Source organism: Periplaneta americana, chromosome 11 (genome assembly GCF_040183065.1).
Source record: "Periplaneta americana isolate PAMFEO1 chromosome 11, P.americana_PAMFEO1_priV1, whole genome shotgun sequence".
Classification (NCBI taxonomy): domain Eukaryota; kingdom Metazoa; phylum Arthropoda; class Insecta; order Blattodea; family Blattidae; genus Periplaneta; species Periplaneta americana.
The window spans coordinates 46,218,450-46,241,570 of record NC_091127.1 but is presented as its reverse complement, the minus strand read 5'-3'; the positions used below and the strand labels follow the sequence as shown (position 1 = coordinate 46,241,570).

General features: G+C 32.3%; 1 protein-coding gene across 3 annotated transcripts in view; it reads left to right on the top strand.

Moving 5' to 3' along the window:
- The window catches only part of LOC138708970 (protein O-linked-mannose beta-1,2-N-acetylglucosaminyltransferase 1-like), a 232,838-nt gene that overhangs the window by 187,608 nt on the left and 22,109 nt on the right, over positions 1 to 23,121 (top strand). For 2 of the 3 annotated variants that reach the window (XM_069839378.1, XM_069839379.1), the window contains 5 exons: positions 1,495 to 1,685; positions 3,437 to 3,545; positions 8,478 to 8,549; positions 10,963 to 11,072; positions 13,505 to 22,594. In XM_069839378.1, the coding sequence (XP_069695479.1) occupies positions 1,495 to 1,685; positions 3,437 to 3,545; positions 8,478 to 8,549; positions 10,963 to 11,072; positions 13,505 to 13,574 (552 nt within the window). In that variant the 3' untranslated portion in view covers positions 13,575 to 22,594. Of the gene's footprint in view, positions 1 to 1,494; positions 1,686 to 3,436; positions 3,546 to 8,477; positions 8,550 to 10,962; positions 11,073 to 13,504; positions 22,595 to 23,121 lie in introns of those variants that run through there. The other variant, XR_011334801.1, reaches the window with a different exon arrangement.

Sequence of the window (23,121 nt, the reverse complement as noted above, 5' to 3'; positions counted from 1 at the left end):
AGACGTGGGGTGTAGTCAATATATACTGCAGGGCTGTGTCTTCTGCAACTGGTACTGATGATTTTAATTTACTAAACTTCCTATAATAAAGTTGTGAAACTTCGGCAAGGTACTCAAGATTGACTCGACATGAAATTAACTAGACGATTGTAAGCAAATTCTTTTATTTTCAGTTAAAATATTTCATTACATTTCATTCCAGTTTATTGATTTCATGATTTTTTAATGAAATCATGTTTAGGCTACATGTTATTGTGACATAATTTCTCTTAATTTTCATCTCAATCATTTCCTTTTTAAAATATTGGTCAATCTGAATTTTCCTATTGCTACTTCCAACGGACTCCTAACGAATATTCAGACGTTTATTACTGGGATTGTGGCACTGTAAATCAATTTTGAACACTTTTATCACAGCCGCGACATATTTCAATTTTTATAATTATCACTACAATGACACAATAATTCTTGCAGATAACACAGAACCAACTTAGGGAACGTAATTAACAGAGTCGCAGTTTCACTTCACTTCCACTAGATGACCGACTCTGACTTCCAGCAGACGATATGCTATTGGTGTAGCAGGGATGCCAATATCGGGAAACGAAATGAAACTGTGAGGAATGTTACAACAGGTGTGCTAAACGTTAGGAATCTTACAATAGGTGTGTAGTAGGTTAGGTTAGGTTAGGTTAGGTGTGTAAGATTATATGAATGGATACGACAGTTGGCGACACTGCAATCATTCTCCCACTCCACCTCAAATTACGTCACAACGACGAAATATGGCCGCCTTCTTGATTCAAGTACGACGATTTTCCTATATAAGTAAGGAACCTATTTAGGGCGGGTTGGGTGGGACCACAGCTCTCCCAGTGATCTCATCGAGTTTCTACTAGGTACTCCACATTACAAAACTAAGGTATTTTCAGTGTTTGTTTTTAATTCCCTATACTGGCAATACCAAATTCAAGATTCACAAAATATTTTTTTTCTAGTGCTGATGTACAGTATGTATTGTTCGTAGTTCATAATCTATTTTTCTCTCTTCCTATTTTACGTCGACTACTGTTGCAGTTTATAATGTTTATCTGATAAAGAACATTTTCATGTAAGCAATAAATTATTATTGCTTTCATAGTAGGCCTACCTACAGCATTTAAAATTGAATTTCAATTTTGAATGAAGATATACTAGAAGGAGTTCACACCTTTGGAGTAACGGTTAGCGCGTCTAGCCCCGAAACCAGGTGGCCCGGGTTCGATTCCCAGTCGGGCCAAGTTACCTGGTTGAGGTTTTTTCCGGAGTTTTCCCTCAACCCAAAAATGAGCAAATGCTGGGTAACTTTCGGTGTTGGACCCCGGACTCATTTCACCGGCATTATCACCTTCATCTCATTCAGACGCTAAATAACCTAAGATGTTGATAAAGCGTCGTAAAATAACTTATTACTACTTACTACTAGAAGGATTTAATGCTGTGTGTAATTTGCAGATGTGGGATTGGGACATGTGGATGCGACTGCCAGAGGTTCGTAAGGGCAGAGAATGTGTGATCCCCGATGTGTCCAGAACGTACCACTTCGGGGCCTCAGGCCTCAACATGAACTCCTACTTCCAGGACGTCTACTTCAAGAAGCACTCCTTCAACACGCTGCCTTACGTGCAACTCAAGAATGTGGACAGGTATTTACTTCACTGAATGTTAATTGTTATATTATTACGATGTTTAATTTTTTTCTATTTTAAACTTCATTTCATAATATAATTCAGGGAGCTATTCTTTGAGATATTTCAAACAAAAAAAGTTTCATACAATTTTTCTCGTTTTTGCTTTCTTTTCGAGATAAAAATTGTTTTATATGAAACATTTCATACAGTATTTTGGAAAAGCCATTGATTGATTTTCCAATAAGCTCATTCAATTTAAGAGAGCAGTGTATTATGATATTAAATGGTTAAAAGAATTTTAGTTTTGTCCTTTAAATGTGCAGAAATTTGATCTGAACAAATGTAACATTTTAAAGTTACTTTTCAGAATGAAAAGTTAAATTTGTTCGGATCAAATTTCTGCAAATTTAAAGGACAAAATTAAAATTCTTTCAATAATTTATTATCGTACACTATCCTCTTAAATTGACTAAGCAGATTGGGAATTAGATCAATTGCTTTCTCAAAACACGTTATGGTATGTTCCACATAGAACCATTTTTATCATGAAAAGGAAGTAAAAACAAACAAAATAATAAAATTGTTCTTCCTCTGACATATTGTTAAGTGAAAACTGCCTGATAATAGTAGATGCACATATCAGCTAGAACCTCAATCAGAGGTAGTATTACATGTAATATATTATAATTCTACTTTTATTAAAACACGTACTGGAGAGGACCTTACAAGTTTTTAAAGACTTCTTGAGCATCTTGAATAAGAATAATAATAACAATAATAATATAATAATAGTAATAATAATAATAATATAATATATAATAATAATAATAATAAATTAATCTATTTCGTTCTTTTTAAATAAAAGCTATTTCATGACAATAGCTGCCTACTGATGCAACATAATTATGTTTATTTAATACTTTGCAATTATAATTGTAATTTTTACTCGAATATTATTTTTTAATATGTTGATTGTTGAATGGTACTTAGAAATTCTAGAATGGGCAGCTATGTCCTTTGAGATTGTCTCTCTTTATTCTGCATTTCGAGTTGAATTTAATATTTTAAATTTTATTTTAGATTTTACGTTTTTAATTCCTGTTAAGTTTAAATAAATTTATTTCTATTTTAAATGTCTTACTCTAATATGGTCTTCTCTTATTCAATCATCATTTCAAATTTGTTTGTTTACTTTTCATTCCTTTTTTAATTTAAGCTTTTTATTGCCTATTACCGGTATTTTACTTGTGCATTTTGTACTATATTTTATATTCTTTAGTTCTATTGAAGTTTTTATTTTAGAAGTTATTTTATATTCTATTGTACTGTACATAGTTCGTAAATTTCGCTTCCAAGACGTTTCGTCCAATATATATTTTATTTACAGTGCTTTGTTCAATAGAACATAAGTCCATGATACATATTGGTCCACAGATATTGTTCAAACTGTAATTTCAGCACCTGTTTGGTCATTTTGCTATCATTTTGTTCATAATTCAATGTTCTTTTATTGTGCCAATTGTTACTTTTTATACATATCATAAAACAATAATCTGGCCAGGAATAATTGTTGGAGGTGCTATGGAAACATAATATATTGCTTACATAAAAATTCAAAATTATGGTGTATGCAATTAATTATGTCTCTGTTTTAGATTACGTGAACAGCATTCAAAGTTGTATTTTCGTGGTTTGAAAATATGATAGATACATTACTTTGTTAAATCGTAAATCTTGCATTCTATTAATACAGCTTTTCCTTGCAGTGTAAAGAAGACTAACTACGAGAAGCAGATAGTAGACATGATAAAACGCGGCTTGGTGCTGGACCACAGCAAATCGCCATGTGAGGAGAATTTCATACCAGACAAGAAGGTAAGATTCTAAGCGATCCACTTCATAATGCCTTCACAGATATTTTTCACTTATCGATTAGACTATTTTTGTAATTTATACACGGTAAAATCATTGTACAAGTTAGTTCTATTATTTCTGTCGCCCTCAGAAAGTCGAGTGTTTATCATTCTTAATAATAATAATAATAATAATTTTATTTATTTACTTATTTATACTGGCAGAGTTAAGGTTATAGACCTTCTCTTATACTCTACCAAGTGACAAAGTATACAAGGAGTGAAAATTTAACAAAAAGTTAAAGAACAGGATACTAGCTGATTACAAATAATAATAGCATAACAAAATCGACACTAAACAATATGAACATAATGCCATAATATAAAAAAAAATTATTACATTAGAAAGTTTGAGATAATGCTATTCCAAGAAACTTTTCTTACTTACTTTCTTTCTTTCTTTCTTTCTTTCTTTGTTGCCTCCCTCACTTCTTCCTTCTTATACATGTAAAAAGCACGCACATAAATTCTGTTCAGAATAAGAAGGTAAAATTTGCTATCTGTTTTCTCCAACATTCGAATTAAATTTGCTAATCATCAATCCGACTTAATATCATCCCAATGAAAATAGTTTTTTCCACACTAAAATGAAAATTGTCAACTTTTGAATCTAGAAAAGTCTAGCAAAATGTTAGTGGAATATATTATGTATGGAACGAAAGCAAAGTTCTTTATTGATCTTCCATGGATTTAAACTGCGTCAATTTTTTCAGTCTCAAAAAATATAATATATATATATTTTAATTTATGCTACAATGTTCTGCCATTTCCTTTCCCTTTACATCTAGAAGTAAAACTACCAGAGGAGCTTTTATATAATTATTGATTATTTAAGTATATTGCAACGAATTCTTTTTGCATTTCTGTATCCTTTAATTTTCTTCATTGTTTTCAAAACTAAGTTGGTTGCTTATTCTCTGTTTCCATTCATTCTTTCTAGATACACCTCTATCATTTCACATCAGTTCTCTCATAATTTGAAGATGCTTATACCATTTAATAGTTTCCTTCTAATACTGCAGCAGTCGTTTCTATTCCAATGAGCCATTTAAATTACATTTTCATTTCTGTTTTCAATAACACATTCAAATATTAATTACACATTTACTTTTCTGATACCTTTGAAAATAACATAATCTCTTTCAAATGTCTATATCACACTTTGACGTATTAGCATAAGATCCAACATAACTGCAGTTACGTCATTCTTTTATTTCTTAACTCATTCTATATATCTGAGGACTCTGAAATTTCATGTTCCTGTTTTAACTCTGTCTTTATTGTCAGAATCTTGTGTTTTTCCTTTTCATGATCTGCTTTAGTCATTACTTCCTATACTTCCTGAAGATTAAGAGTAGTATTATTTTTATTGGTAGAGGTTGCCAGAATCTAAACAAGTACCTCTTCCTGAAGACAGAGAACTGAAATATGTTGTTTTTTTCTAATGCCAGGCATTTGACAATAAAGTCATTTGACCTCTTGCACTCCAATATTTTTCAAAGATATTGTCATGGTTAGCCACTGACGCACAGATTTTGAGATGTTCTGAATCCATTTCTTGATTTGAGTTGCACAGTGGACAGTTAGGAGACTGATATATTCCAATTCTATGCAGATGCTAGGCCAAACAGTCATGGCCTGTTGCCAATCTAAATGCAGCTACAGACGATTTGCGTGGTAAATCGGGAATCAACTGTGGATTATGATGCAGAGAGTTCCATTTTTTCCCTTGAGATTGTGTTATCAAATTTTGTTTGTTGAAGTATGTAGATAGAACTGAAATATAAAACTGTTCTTCCCAGTCATAGCGTTTCTCAAACTGTCGGTCTGAAAAACTCTTTACAATCATAAAATTGACAGAAGACTAGAGGAACTACTGCTTTTATGAGTTTTATCTACCGTATTAAAAATTAAAATTAAGAAATTTGTAATATTGTTATCAATTGATTTTAAAATAACAATAACAAACTCATTAAGTATGAAAACAGTTGACTCAATTTGCTAAAAGCAATATTTTCATACACAAAGTGGGGTATATACGAATAGTATCAGGATTAATATGGAACACACGGATTTTCAGTATCTGCTTCTGTTTTCAGTCATGTGTCATTTTTAAATAATTTCCGAACTTTAGTTCCATTTCACAGAGTTCGTTTCTCATAAGAAAGCTAGAAGTCTAGAATAAAGCCCTTATTTCTCGAATTGTTATTTAGAATTTTATTTCAACTTTATATCAAGAGTGAGAAAATATTTCATCCAAATACATATAAAACACTAAACAGTTTATGTTATAAAATATAACTAGATAAGAACACCAGTAGCGGCCCGCAGTTACAAAGGTTGGCAGTTCTGCATGAAAAATAGTATATTTAGCAAACGCATGCTGTTTATTGCATCTAAATCGGATAACGCGTGTAATTATAGCCCCTTCTCGAAGTTGACTGTGCACCTGAAATTGTACTCCGACCATATGTGCGGCCTACCCACCCCGTGTGCTACACCTCTTCCACCTGGCACAATTAGTCACGTAGTGGAGATATGCCACACATGCCACAGATTTGCAATAAATTATCGTAACTTGATCAGTTTGTGAACATGTTTGTTGCATTATTAAATTTAATTCTTTGGCATAACAGCGCAAGAAATGAGCTGTGGGACACAATACAAATTCTCCATGTTTCCCACTCATTACGTTAGCCCCGCCATTAACCAGAACAATTAATTTATGTGGTTCAATTATGACTGAATTTCCGTTAAGCCTATATTCCATTAAGATAGTTTGCACCAAACTTTCAGCGTCATGTTTTGGTGGCAGTGAAGAGAAATGTCCAATAATTTCATTGCTATCCAGCAATTAATTTTGAATTGTTTTCGTAGTTCCTTTGAATTGTGACGAGCCCTATAAATGATCTTTGAAAGTTTAATCTAAACGTGGAGTAAAATCAGTCAAACCCTGAAATCTTCTGATTCGGCAAGTCCTCGCATCGCTAATTCAAATGCGGCACAGAATTTCACACAGTTAATTATTTTAGATAGACAATATCTATTTTTAGAAACATTTTCATCTTGTTTCTGAATGTTAATCCAATACGCAAAATCAAGCTGTGTTAGAATATTTTAATATCTCTAGCAGTGACAAATCTGTTTGACTTGAAATGAGTTTTCGAATTTTCATGCTTTTATAGTTTTATAAGTCAAATTAACTAAATCCTTCACTCCGGTCTTTGTCCATGTATTTTCTCCTCTAAACAGAATACACGGTTGGAGGAGAAAGCGTTTTCATGAGCGCAGCAAAAAACCAATCGTTTCCATTACACATTTCGGCATTAAAATGACTAGTAGGCTGCATGATTTCCTCGAATTTTTCCAGAAATTTCAATATTTAAATTTGGTGTAGGACGTCCTAATTTCTTAAGTTAACGTGCAATTTCTCTTTTAATTTCGAAAAGGGTTGGTCGATTAGGTTTTCATTTCATTCATTTTTAATATAAAATATTTCCTTAGACACACTGACTAATTACATCACACCACCCACAGTACTATAACACACTGGAACTGTAATGATATGCAGTAGTCCAGAAGCCTATGTGTTCTAACGCAGGTCATAAAGAGATGAGGGTGTTGACGGTTCTTTTGTGTATTCGGAGAGAACTGCTTCGGTTGCAGCTCTAATGCAGTCTCATGGGACGGTGAAGAAAACCAGTTTTCTGCTGCCGACTACCCTACGTTGAGCTTCAGGAATTGCTGATCACAGATCCGAAAAGTACACTGCAGCTAAAATTCTCGAGCAGCTAAAGGCTCTTACAGACAGTAAAATCTCGAATCGAAGGAGAATGAATTGGAAAAATAAATGAAACAATGAACTAGATTACATAAAAGCACGTTTTACATTTTTAATTTTACAGCTCCATTTAAATGGTGGTTCTGCAGCTTTACAGTTCTTATTGTAGAGCCGCCCCTGAAGAACACCCATAAATGTAATTTTTAACGTATTAAGTTGAAAAATGATGTAGTTAACAATGAGAAATACAAATGCATGTCCAGGTTCATTTTCTGCAATCTGTTAAGCAGTAACCTAGGGTGACCAAATTCCCAAAATAAAATACCGGACACTTATTAATAAGTTGACATGAATTAACATTTTATCTAAACATTCATTATTACTTTTGTTTATATAATGTCGGTGAGCAATAAGGTTCAGTTTTATTTATTTTGAAGTAATAAATACTACACTGTTTACAATAACTAGGCTATAGGCCTAATAATTATGCAAGTACATAATAGAGTAGCATGGACACTTGGCTTAAGTCATTGTTAAACATTTTTTTTATATATTTCAACTAGTCTGTATTAATTAGGTTAACTTATCTGTTTAAAAATACTTCAGCTTAATTTGACCTTACATTATATCCATGTCACTGTATTCTGAACTTGTTTCATAATACAATTTTAGTACCTTTCAACTATTTTAACATTCTCCATGAAGATGAAGTGTACAATCAGCATCATATTTCTTTGATGAGTGAATTTACCTCACAAGTTTTCATGTCCCTCGGCGACATTGAACAACCATGTACATACTTTATTTCGAAAAACTGTTCACTATAAATTGAAAATGCATATGATGGCCTGAGTTCGTTTTGTTCTGAGAGATGGAAGAATACTGTACCTCTGATCACGAACCGGGTTGTACACTAGCGCACAGGTAAACAAAACTCAATGCTCTACCTCACTCTGTACTCCATTGCACTGTAACTTCACTTCATTCTTAAGTTGTCTCGGATCTTAAGCCTGCTGATGACACTATTTATACTGGTACTTCATATATTTCTGGAAAGTCTGATGTTCAATACCACCTATAAAATTATAACGAAGTTTATTTTACTTTTTTCAGAGTGATGTAATTATAATGTTCATCAAAATGGAGGAACCAAAGGACTTTGTGACGTGGCTTCAGGTTGCAAAGGTAAGTTATTTACTTGTTTCTGTATATTTTAAATCCATTCTCACCAGTGGCGGCTCCTTCATATTTCTTAAGAGGAGGAAAGAAGTTCACAGCACGAAATAACACCTTCTTGAATGAAACATGCTAAAAATTAGTCTACATGCATACATATAAGACCAGGTAGTGTTGGGGTTGGCCTTCCCTTCTGTATAACAATAATCTGTTCTTGTAAATTGAGTTTCCTAAATTGTCTAAAATATATTATGTTTTCACTTCCATTCATTGTTGAATAATTGCACAAATTAACAATTACAAGGAACTTCACAACCTCGTAGCATTTTTCGAGCACACTACAGCATCACACGCATTGGAAGAGACTAGCTACTAACTTGTAACCGGAACCGTTTTACGAAATGGAAATGGGAATGGGAAATAATCTGAGGAAAGCGAGAACACTGCACCCACCCACGTGGTCTGTGTTGCCACATGTACATTTTACAAGTTCAGTATCACATGCTTTTGAAGAATGTCAGTTCTTGTAAAGTCATACTATTATTATTGTTCAAAGCTGTCGGTGGCCGATTAATTTTTTATGTTAGAAATGATGTAGTTTGGAGTACCTACTTTCAGTTTCAAATAAATTTGTACAAAAGTGACAACTTGGCTGTTGCCCTGTCTAGTAAACAATGAATAGAAGTGAATTTCAGGGGCCAACTACGTAGAACTACTTCCTCTTTGTTTTACATAAACCCGACTTTAACTTTCAAATATCCACGAAAGTTTCAAACCATGAATAGTAACCTATATAAAGTGCAATGAATAATATTTTTTATTTATAATTAAAAAAAAGTTTACATGGTGTCTTTCATAGTGTTCCGTTAAAACTGTTTTTGTTGTGTCTTCTCCTAGATGTGTTATAGTCGTTAGGTGGCACGGGTAGCGAGCTTGCTGCACGACCAGTCGGTTTCTATTTCCCGCCCATGACCGATTCAGAGGAGGACCTCCTCATTCTCCGTTCATTTACTTGCTTTAAAACTCTGCTTCTTTCTCTGGCCGCTACTGCGCTGTTGTCTATGTGTTTTAACTGCAGTAGAGGAGGAATGGAGTGCCTATCCTCCACACAGAAAATCTCGCATATTTCTCACAGTTTTCTACAGCACATGAGCGCGCGTCGTTTAAAACTAGATCAACTTAAAAATTATCGAATCTTCCTCGAATTTCAAGGCACATATTTTATTTGGTATTTACTTTCAAAAGAAGAAAATGTGAGGAGGACGTTCCTCCCTTCCCTCCCCCGAGGAACCGCCACTGATTCTCACCTTAATTTGATTCCATGAACAATAATATGAAACAAAACATAACACAAGTTTCTGTATATAGGTACTACTATAATTATATATTCAAACCCTCTTAGAGTCTAAAATTGTCACTGACTAGATAAAATTAAGAGAGGATCATTGTACAAGACTATGATCATATAGACATCTGCTATAATAATATCAGAATGTCAAACATCGAGTCAAATTATTTATTTATTCCCTGAGACACGAAAATGAAGATAATTTTTACTAAGAAATTATTCCTAAATATGTACTATTAATCAAAAGTGTGCTATATTACCAATATAATCTGAGGTAGATAACGGTGTCCACCAGTCAGGTTAAATATATTGAATTGTTACAATGTTACATAATATCATACAATGAACCACATATACAGCAATACACATGCTAAACTAGCACCACATTAGCACCACATTCAACTCAACTGTGTACTGCACTGTTTATCAGTTAGCATAGAAGTCAGCAGTTGATCTTAGTTATGCCGCAAAAACAGTTCGACCAATTTCAGCTGTTTACTTTTAACCTCACTGGCAGAAACCTATCCGAAAATGATTCAGAAAGGATTACCTAGAATTGAGTTTCATCAATTAGACATAACAAACCTTGTAGATACTACAGTTGTAGCTGAAATCAATTAAATAGTGTTTGTGATAGAAGTAAAAGTTTTAGGACATATACATATAGCCTACATATAAAAAATGTTGAGTTACAATTGAAATTACACTGGTTTGCAAGATGATGACTGCTATTCTTTTACAGCCTTACACTTCAAGAAGTCCTTAAATGTCTGGGCATTATAGTACCGGTAGTAAAAACATCTTCATGATAATATCATAAAGAAAGCAGTGCTGTTAAATACAAACAATAACTCAAAGACTTATTAGGTAAACTACGGTACTAACATATTGATCACAGGCAACAAAACTGATGTAATTCAGTGCACTTCATCTACATTTATTGAAACCACTTAAGTCAATATTTCTTGAAAAGTGACAATTAGGGGAAAAGTGTACAGTGCACAGTGACTTTCTCTCATTGTGTATTTAATAAATATTGTTATATGTTTCTCACATCAAGTCGTATGATTGCAGTGTTTCAAGGTCTGGGATCTCGATGCAAGAGGATTTCACAAAAGTATGTGGAGGATGCATATGAAGGGCAGTGAAATATTGATTATTGGCGTTCCAAATTCGGAATATGCGTAAGTAACATTCTACTTAAATCGACATTATTCTTTTGATAAATTCAGGAAAGATGATTTGAGATTTAGTATTTATTAGATTTGTAATTTCTTGTTTGTGTGACTATTATACATACATATATACATACATACATACATACATACATACATACATACATACATACATACATACATACATACATACATACATATTTAGAATAGAATAGAATGTTTAATTTTCGCTGGCAGAGTTAAGACCATAAGGCCTTCTTTTCCACTCAACCAGCCTTAATCCATACAATACATATTTAAATTACGAATATTTACACTACACTTAAAAGATTCTCCAGCAATATTCTTCAGTTAAGTTTTTAACGACTAGTACATGTTTATTTAAATTTAGATAAACCTATAAGATAAAGTAGTAACTTAATTTATGAGCTAATTTAATTATAATTAATTTCAGATAGCTAATAAAATGATGAGAATTAATTTAATGTAAGTTTAATAGAACTATGTTGTAGGGAGAAAAAATATAAATCGAAAATATATTTATGTAATGAGAATATTAATGTAATGAAATTTTGCCACTAGAGATTTTACATTCTATTTAGAAAAATTAATGATAATAAGAATGGACAGATATTAGTTTCATTATAAGTAACAATAATATTAATCAGTAATTGGATACTTTAAAGTAGAAGGGCGCAAAGTGTCAAAATGAAACATTGGAGATTGGATAAAAAATGTAGCTATAAGAATAATTGTACACATATTTGTGTCATTTTTTTTTTACTGATAGAAAACAGCAATAGTACCGTGTTTACTCATTAATAATAGTGGTATGTAAAGACATTATTTCTCCATATTTAATTATATAACACAGAATGTGAAAAGAGTTAAGTAATGGGTACAGTTGCAGTAGAATGGTGCAAAGTCCAATACCTATTCTGGAACAATTTTTACTCACAGATCTGCCTGTAGAACTGCCTATGCTCCTCATTTGGAAGATAGGGAGTCATTGCTAGTAAATCCCCCTTCTTTTCTTCAGTAATTTCCCTATTTTATGCTTTAACTTGAAACAATGCTGACTGCACATCTTTCATGTTTTTTTTTTCCTTTTTAATGGTATGCACTGCTTCATTATCATGGGACTGTTTCACAGAAACACTGCCTGCTTTAATAACATCATACTGAATGCAATATGCCTTAGAAATATTAAAGTTTTTGATGGAAATTAGTTGATCAGCAACATCTTGCATATTAAGGAAATATGACTCTAGCATTGAAATGGTTTGAAATGGTTTTACAACTTTAGAGTCTTGTACGATTTTAAGCAGGTCACTAGGAATGAAGGCTTTTTTGTCACTTTGTCATTTTTCATTCAAAGCGAAATCAGAAACGCATTGCAAGAAACTGTGGCTGCTGAGAAGGAAACGTTGTTCTATGTGCTCAAATAAAGCAATGGCAACTAAAAAGAGACACATGAAAACCATTACACGATTTTCGTTTCAGCTGCACATTTATCAGATTCTTCTTGTTTGTTATGTTCATATTGATCAGTTTTAGTACACACGAGGCAATCTCATTGGCACCTCTACTCGCGATGCTTTCATCCCACATACACATATAAGACTGCATTGTAACACATACACAAACTCCAAAGTTATAACGTGAAAGCTGACATCTGTAAAACATTTCGCTGTGTGTAAGTTTGGGCACAAACATGACCTGTTGAAGATCCATTGCATTCTATGATGCAGCTCAATAGGGCACTTACTGTCTGAAACTGCATGGTGCTGGCAATGTGACATCTAAATATCTCGCTTAAGAAACACAAGTGGATGTAGCCTCTTTCATACATCATCCTCCGAGGTACATTGCACTTTTCTGCATAATAATTTCGTTTTCTATGATTTTGGCACTTTGCACCTTTCTACTTTAAAGTATCCAATTATTCTGTTACGTAAGAATTTATGTAATTTTGACCTAAATGAAGTTATTGTCCAAAAACACACACACTCACTCACTCTCTCTCTCTCTCTCTCTCTCTCTCTCTCTCTCTCATATATATATATATATATATATATATATATACCCATTCCCCCTCCCCCCTCCCATCTCCCCTCCCACCTCTCCCTCCATCATCACTTCTATATGACACTAATGGTATATCAATAGTTTTGTAAAACTTAATTTCTGTGCCATTTTCGTTTTCATGCCTGTCGCTTTTCTTACAACATCCAAACTTAACTGAAATATATTTTATACTGTATCCTCATACTATAAATCGTATATAATTATTTAAATTAAGTATTTGCAAATCTATCGTGATATTTCATTTTAAATTTATTCCAATCAGTATTTTTTTCTCTATTAAAATTCTATAATAATCTGCCTGATTGTCATGATCTCTGTCCATTAATGAATGTTTTATTTTGTTAAATTTATAGAAAGTATAAGCCTTCAGACATCACTCCAATTTACTTGGAACCAAGAAAAGAAAAGACGAAAGTTAGATAGCAGGAGACTACTGTGGAGTGAGGATTTTCTCCTATTCAACATTGCCATGAAACTATGCCGTCTGCAAGGAGGTGTCCCTTCCAAATTGTTTGTGCCAATTCTTCTCTGAGAAACAGTGAGTGTACGATGCCAAACAATGTGGTGTTTCGTATTGTGTGACAATAATGTGAAGACAGCTGAAGGTGAGTGTGATACTGTGAAAGCGGGCGATGGCAGCCATGTCTCAAACCACTGACATATTATTTGATCTTTATGGAAATAATATGTATATTTTATGTCACAAATCTGAAAATTTATTTAAATTGAAATGAAATGCGTGAAACTGGTACCAAATCTTCATTTTACTCTTATGGTTACTTCAACCATTATATGCTCTAACGAGCTATAAAAGTTTGGTTTATTTTCATGTCACTCACTATTAAATCTCGCTTAATCTAATTTTAATGTGCTTATAACATATTAATGTCAAATATCTTTTAGTACAAAACTTAATCCTATAAGTCATTTCAATGCAAAATTTCTCATTAATTTTGAACTTAAGCAATTGATGTTTTGGTTTACAAGAAAGCAAACACGTAGATTATTTTGACAGGAAAGTGGAAAATTAAATCAAAACAACAAAGCGTTTAATTCAGAATAATCAAAAGGTTTAAATGTAAAATTTCTCATATGTATAATTTCTCATTAATTTTGAACTTCAGTAATTAATACTTTAGTTTACAAGAAAGGAAACGCAGAGAATATTTTGACACGAAAGCAGAAAATTAAATCAAAATAACAAAGCGTTTAATTCAGAGTACTCAAAAGGAATTATGAAAAGAATATATGGAAAAATTTATACAACCAATTAGAACAAAATAATTGAATAAAAAATGGTAAATATTAAAACAAACTACAAAACAAATTACATGAAACAAAGGACAAGCTTAGTAGCTCTATTTCAGCTCCAAACGTGATGCAGTTACTTCGAAATACACACACACACAAAATTAAAATACCGAACTACGAAATCTGCACATTTTTTCAATAACAGGATCAAATGAACACACAATACCTTTCATCCTGTGAAAAGGTGGATGACTTTCACAACAGAGATGTTAGACTCGTTGACGTGTTCCAAAATGGAATGCCACTGGAAGAAAAAAGTAAGTATTTCTGTTTTTATCATAGTTACTAAGGTACTATTTCCAGGTAGTTATAACTAACACAATGTAATAATACTGTAAAGTTATTGTAATTGTTTCAATAAAATTTTATTACAAGTTTTAAGTTTTGTGATATGGCTGCCTACGCTAATGAGGTGATATTTACATTCATTCTTTTTGTTAGTCATATACAGTATATATTTTACTGAATTTTGGTCATAACAAACTTCTGTGGTGTTGGCTATACTGTCTTGATAATACGTTTGGTAAATATTGAAAGCGACTGACAAGAATGAAATAGTATGATAAAAATATTTCATAAACGAATTTTTTTAATACTTAATTCGTTTTCATCATATTTAATAGTCGATATTATCATTATCATAATACAATTCACAGTTTTTGGCTATAATAAAGAAAAATATGTATACCATATGTTTTCAAATTTTAAAAATATGACAGAAAGCCTGTATGAAAGCCTAGTGTATGTTTAGTCAACAGTCTGAAGACCAGTTAGAACCTCATAAGTGACATCAATAACGCATTATGCATGAGGTAAATAAGCCAGGAGATAATAATGTCTAAGTGGCTATTTGTTACACAATGACATTTACATAATATTGTCTTTTCGAACACCGCCATTATATTTTGTTGTAATTTTTGTTACTAGGTAAGTAAATCAATTACTCACTAACATTTTCTTTCTCTTCTCGGCGTGAGTAATATTAACCATTATGAAAATAATGTTTTGTTTTGAATTTTAATTTCTATGGCAACACACTTCTATTATCAATTAGGAGAATGTTGCAAACATGTCGACTATTAGAATATAAAATGTTTAATATTTAACAGAAATGGATTCGGAACAGCTCAAAATCTGTGATTCAGTGGCTGACCATGGCAATATCTTTGAAAAATATTGGAGTGCAAGAGGTCAAATGACTTTGTCAAACGCATGGCATTAGAAAATAACAACATATTTTAGTGCACTAAACATTTTCGTTAATTGAAAAGTAATGCTTTTTACTCTTTTTTATTAAAATTTTCGGTTACCAGTCATGAGGTCCATAAATAAATTGTCAATGCGCCAGAATGTCCACGAAAAAAGTTCATATCCAAATATGTCCATGGCATATTGTCCTAAATCATAATGTCTGCAGTTCTATAATGTTCATGCGATAGGATGTCAAAGCCCTAGTATGTCCACAGTTATATAATGTCCATGCGTCAAAATGTCCACAGTCGTATAATGTCCATGCGTCAAAATGTCCACAGTCGTATAATGTCCATGCGTCAAAATGTCCATGTCTTAATATGTCCACAGTTGTATAATGTCCATGCTTCAAAATGTACACATCCTAATATATCCACAGTCGTATAACGTCCATGCGTCAAAATGTCCATGTCCTAAAATGGCCATAGTCTTATATAATGTCCATGTCGTAATATGGCCACAGTCGTATAATGTCCATGCATCAAAATGTCCACAGTCGTATAATCTCCCCTGTGGCAAAATGTCCACGTCCTAATACATCCACAGTCATATAATGTCCATGTCCTAATATGTTCACAGTCGTATAATATCCATGCATCAAAATGTCCACAGTCGTATAATCTCCCTTGCGACAAAATGTCTACGTCCTAACGTGCCCACAGTCGTACAACATCCGTGTTTCTTCAAGAAATGTTTCGGCTAAAAGAAGACGTATGGTCACCCTAAACCTTGGGAAGCGCTGCTGCCGTTTGTGTCCCACTACGATCGAACAGTGAAGGACTTGATTCCCGCTTTCGATAAGTTCGCCGAACTATAAAATCCGTGTTGATTCCACTCACTTTCTGGCCTACTTTAATAGTAGTTTCTGAACAGACTACCAAGTGCTGTGAGGTATTCAACTCTAAACTGAACGCTCAATTTTACTCTTCCCAGCACCACATATTCCACTGTTAGAGACATTGAACTTGCGTTAAAATGAGAAGCGAGGAGAGAACTACTTTCAAAAAAATGCAGGACAAACAAAACTACATAAAAGAACAAATGAAAAAGTTATTTCATTAGCCTATAACATTACACGGTATGAATATCTTCAAAAAATCTGCTACAAGTTTCTCCCATATACATAATGTTATTATTTATGCTTGGCAATTGCAACTTTGCATGTACATTATGAGAATAACAAAAAGCCAAACATTTTTAACCATACCTACTGCAAGTAGACAGTCCTAAGTCTGTAAAATTGGAAGAGAAATGTTATGGCACTGTTGTTAGCCGATGGGAATCAACACGTACACTATGGGAGAAATAGGATGACAGCTAATGGGAATCAACACGTACGTTTTGGAATCAATTCGGGGTTAGCCTTGGGAAGTGCAGTACAAGTTGGAGAAGTGCCAGAAACATAATAGTGGGAAAATGGTTTGGAAAATAAGGAACCGTAATTTCACATAACAATGGTCCTGGAACATAGCTATAGTCCACAATACAACCATTCAAATATCATAGATCGTTCATAAATAGTAGCATTAACTTGACTTCAAACTTCAGTATAGCAAAAATGTGGATAAACGAGGTACTAAGTTATAGAGTGCAAAATTTGAATGGTTGTATTGTAGACCATAGTTGTGTGGAATTAGGGAATAGGAAAAGTATCGTTTGGTAAAATTTGATGTGGGAACATTGGAATAGAAAAATAGAATTGGGAAGAAAGAAATTGTTGAATTCAATATGAGGGAAAATGGTTTGGAGAAAAATATATTCGATTAGGTAATGTCAGGTGTGCTATCTTGCCCACAGCAGTTACATAGCAGTTTATGATGGAGCTTGTTGCCTCATTAGTAGTCAGAGATGATTCTTTAATCCTACTACAATTTTCATCACTTCACACCTTCCCCACTCTTGTTTGTGAGAATATTAATATTATTTAAGCACTTTATGTATTCTGACAGCTACGTATATACGAGCAGAAAAATTACCTCTTTTTCTCACCTCCATTCTATATTCCTCTCACCTTCTTTGTGTGTGTAGTATATAAATATCCTTTCTATATTAGTTTCAGTTTATCCTTCTCGGAGGTTGTGATCCTTGAACGATCCATTACTTGAAAATTATGTAGAAATGTTACAGTTTGATTAAACCAGAAATGAGAAAACGTTTCTGAGCAACAGGAATTCATTATTTCAACATTTTACAAGAATGAGGTACCTTCTCTTAGCAACATATTGCATTAATGTAACATTTTGCAAAAATTTTATTTGTCCCACCAGAGACTAATTTGCCTGGACGAATCTCTGAAGTATGACACTGGACAAATTTTATTCTGAGATGAATTGTCGCAGGTACAGTTTGTGGGTACGAATTGTCCAGACCTCCTAATATAGTCCTATAATAATATGTATATTGTCAACTGGTCTTACTTCAAGTGTTGGATTATCAGTTTTATTATTCAAATAAACAGCTAATTTAGGATTTACTACTAAGATTTATTGAAAATTATCAGTCCTCAAGTGAGGTTAACCAATAGGATCCGGAATTACAAGCATCAGAATATAAATAAAAATGATATGAGTAAAATAATTATTTGATTTGTAAATTTAAAACAAACATTTATGTTTTAACATAAAAATGATAGTGTAAAATTTGAAGAGAGGTCTTAAAAATTTCCACCACAATCTTCAGAATCTCATAAAAGGGAATTTTAAAAGATTTAAGGATATTACATGTAAATTTTGGTAAACGAATGTGTAATGGCTGGATGTTGTTGTGATGCAAATGATATCTCAAAGTGGTTTCTGTAGACTGTGATTTACTATTTACTGGAAACATATTGTATATATAAATCCCACAAGGGTAACTGCCCTTCAGTAAGGGTTGCCAAAAGACACAGCATATTAAACAAATAAAAATAAAAATAAACATTTGTATTATCAGTATTTATGATTATTATTTTCAAATGTTAGCTACTCTTGGGAGAGTACGTTTATTCAATAGTTTATTAATAATAATCAGATAGAATATAAAGAAATTTAGGTGTACAGGTGATTACGTAAAATCTGAACAGAATATTTCATTACATCTATAGCAATAATTTTAAAAATTTTTAAAGGAATTCCAAACGACTTAAATAATTCAACTGAGAATTTTGGAATTGTTTCCCTTGCTCCGAAGTCCAAATACTTCAATCTGTCCTTGTATATGATAATAATACCTAAAGTACTGAATTGTAGGGTCATAGATGGTCTTCTTTTCTTCATGTACTGCTACAGGTTGTTCAACTGCAGTTTCAAAGCACATGGTGGGAACGATGATAATTGCTCTGTCATTTCCTCCAACTTCTGTTCTGTTTAGTAACTTTTTCTACTTCTTTCGTTAAGCGGCCAATGCTATCAGTAATTGGTTCTTCTCTCTCATTTAATTCATACCGAAATGCAGTTAGTTTATTTTATTATTTAAATCTTTCTTTGAGCTCTTCTTTAAGCTTAATTTGCTTTAATGATACCTTCAAACTATACTGCGCTATTCCCTGTCACTTTGCGATTGAATTCATTTCGACTATATAGCTTATATTAATTTTTAATGCTTTAGCTTGAACATGTATAGTAAAGTTGAAGTTTACGCATAGCTTTGAAGTTTAACATTTACGTTTAATGTTGACCTACAAGTTTACAAGTTTACATTTGTATGCTTATGAAATATTTAATCACGTTACTGTATTTTTTCTTCATTTGGACATACAGGCTACTGCATAGCTGTTAAAATTTACCGTGCATATGATCAATATTTATGATACCTTATTTAAATAGACACAAAAAGTTAATTCCATCCCTTTATGTCATAGAAAGAACAATTGTTTTTATGCATCTGAAGTATGATCAGTGGAATATGTAGCTATCGGCGATGTATGCAATGGAGGGTGAAAGGAACTGGCCACCCATTATCTCTTGGTCTAGTTGCCTCATAATTGGTGCCTTTTTTGGTATTACTTGTGAGGTTCAGACCTGACTTCAGACAGTTGACTAAACAGCAACAACAACGTGTTGCTTTAGGCTTCCAGAATACATATAACCAAAATAAATTAAATTGATTCTCTTATGTTTTCCTCTTAACAAATTTATTTCACAATATCTTGATTCTCCAAAATCCAATGACCTATAACAATGAAAGAATATGGTTAACATTTATCTAACAGTATTACATCTAGTTTTCCAAAAAAAATATTGCCATTAATTCAACTCTTTCTTCACTACATGCATGAAATATTTCGTTTAATTGAATGAATTTGGATTGATCTAAATTCTTAAAGTAAATGTAATAAACCAGTGGTTTCCAAAGTGGGGGACGTGTAAAGAGCTGAGGGGATTCACGAGATAATTTACAAAATAAGACAAGCATTTTATTGAGACATTTATTTTGTATTTTTGAAGAAAATTTCTCGTTTTTCTTTTGATGGTGGTCATAGACAAACTTATGTTGTATAAGTACGAGACTGCACGTATAAAAATTTAAGAACTACGTACTTTTGCAAGGTCAAAATGCCCGGTATTTAGAAATGTCCACAAATCAAGATGTCTGACATACAGAAATATCCACAAGTCAAAATGTACAATATATGGTATGTACAGAGAGCTACATCTCCAAGATTTGCAATTCCTATATGGAATTTCTTTGAAATAACTTTGCAAGTAATCATAGATCCAAGTATAGGCCTATAGTGAAAGATTTTACTCAAAATTAAAATGGTTTCCGGACATCATATCAGTATTTGGAGATTTAAAGAAAACATAATACAAGAACAGAATGAAACAGAAAATACCATAATCCAAATTCGCTATGGTACATAAATGTAAGGCACCCCGTAAACAAGAACTGCATTACAAATCAACGATGAATTGAAGGGATTTCACACCAATAAAATCTGTATAAGATCAATAATTAAACAATATCTATTGGCACTTTCATATCATATGAAGCTGCTTGCTGATCCCCGTACGGAAGGAAATTATAAAATAATATTAGTTACAGAATATTGTAAATTTAACTCATAGTTCATTAATAATATAATTTATTTTTAAGAGGCGTATGTATCTTGACGGCTTAACGGTCATTCATAATACTTCTAAAATTCAGAGTTCATTGTTAAATTATTAATTTACATTTAGCAAACATTGTTCTGGACATTTATGTAATAACTCTCGACATTTTTATAATGGTCATTTAAAGACTGTGGACATTTTGATACTGGACATTTAATGTCCATGGACAGTTGGGATAATGGCCATTTAAGGGGAGAGAATCGTATTTTTTGGTGAAAAATGACTAAATTTTCAAAAAAAAAATTTCTTTAAAATATTCTATGATATGTGTGGAATGCATTGCATAATATTTTGTGGGTATTTGTGCCCTTATCGGATGTTGAGACGTCATTTTTAAACTCCCTACGCTATGGATTCTTAAATCACATGCCCTCTTTTATCGGTTTCCAGTAACTTCATTTTTTTTGCTACATTGTCAGACAAAAATGGATATAATTTCTGAACTATTAAAGATACATGCATTAAATTTAGCACACACATTCTTTAGACTATTAGAAAACTTTTCTCTGTAACAGAATTTTGTTAATTGATTTCATTTTAAAAATACGTCCGTTTGTTTGCAAGAAAGGAAATCAGAAAATTGTTATTAAATTTTAATTGTTTATTTTACAAACGTAGGGACTAATATCAAAATTCTGTTACTGACAGTTTGTAGAACATACTTTTGCAAATACATTGCAAAAAACTGTTTGAATCTATCTTTAGAAATGGTTTAGATGTATCTGTTTTATTACAATCCTGCATTGGGTATACATTTTTCAAATATGGGTCCCCCACATATATTTTTTTTTTTTTCAAAATATTTTTATATGGTCGACTTGCCACAGCTATGAGCTCTCTATATACAATTAATAATTTACACCAATTAGGGAAAAAGTTTTAAAACATACAGTCCTCTCCCCTTAATGACTGTGGACATATTTCATACTGGGCATTTGATGTATGTGGACATTTTTGATAATGGACATTAATAATAATGAACATTTTTGTAGTGAACATTTCGGAGTGAATTAATTTACTGAAAATCGTTTTTTCAGTTGAAAGACAAATAGGACGCCAGTTAGCCGGGTCGAAATTAGTATGAAAACATCGATTTTGATGTCTTGAAACGAAAGCAAGATAAGAGACTAATTTCGTTGGTTTATTTCATAAAATATTAAATTTCCTTACGTTATTAAGTAGATCTTCCTCCTAGAGTTTAATTATGAATGATTTAAGATTTTCTTGGTTTTCAACATGATTTGGTATTTTTAAACTTTTTAATGTGTCATGAATGCAGAAACATCCAAAGTTTTGAATAACATATCAGTTTTATTCTTAAAGTTTAGCCTTTGGTAAAATATTCCCTATTTCTTTGACTTCTCTCATGGATCCGATATGTTGCTCCAAACCGTTGGATTTATCAGCATATAAGACACGATACAAGCAAGCATAAATCTGTCATCACTGTGCAAATGATATCACGTAATTTATTACTGTTTCGAGTCCAATTTTTTCAGTTGATAGTTTGTTTTCTAACATTTCATCTAATGAGACTTTGCGTTTCATTTGTGGAAGATTTGTCAGTCGCTTTCAATATTATCACTTTATGCATCTCATCTTTATACTTTTGTATATAATAGTTATAATCTACCACTTTGTGAACAATTATTCTTATGTATCATCCATTTGAGCTGGATTCAAGATATCTTATTGTGTATAGTGTGAGTTTATTGATATGTTTGTCCAGTTGTATCACATGTAGATTTTTCATAAAAATAAAGTTTATTTTCATAATGAACACAGTCATTTGGAAAGAGATTAATTTTAATTACTTATCTACAATTCCTATTTATTAATTTTAAACATACCAGCAAACAGCAGAGTGCGTAAGTTGTAGACTTTAAATGATTTATTCTCATCATCTCAGTCATTTATTTATGGATTGAAATAATAATAACTCTTTCTCTGACGTCATAACCAGTTTAACAAAACTTTTTCCTTCCAATGTACAGAACAACAAACATCAACGTATGTGTTCATATATCATTAGAGGACAAATCTTAAAATATGCATGACTCTCTCATAGTTCAGCAAACATACGAGTTTAATATGTGATAAACTTAATCATACTACATTAAAAAGCTTGAAAAGAATGTTTAGCATTAGTTACAATCAGCACATTAAACTAAGCACAAATTGCATTTGCCATTAGGGGAGAGTCGGGTAGTATTGGACATCGGGTAATATCGGACAGTGAGTTTCTTTCATCTCCCACACGATGATAGTACCTGATTGACATGGTTATGTTTCTGTGATGTCGCATAGAGAAACGT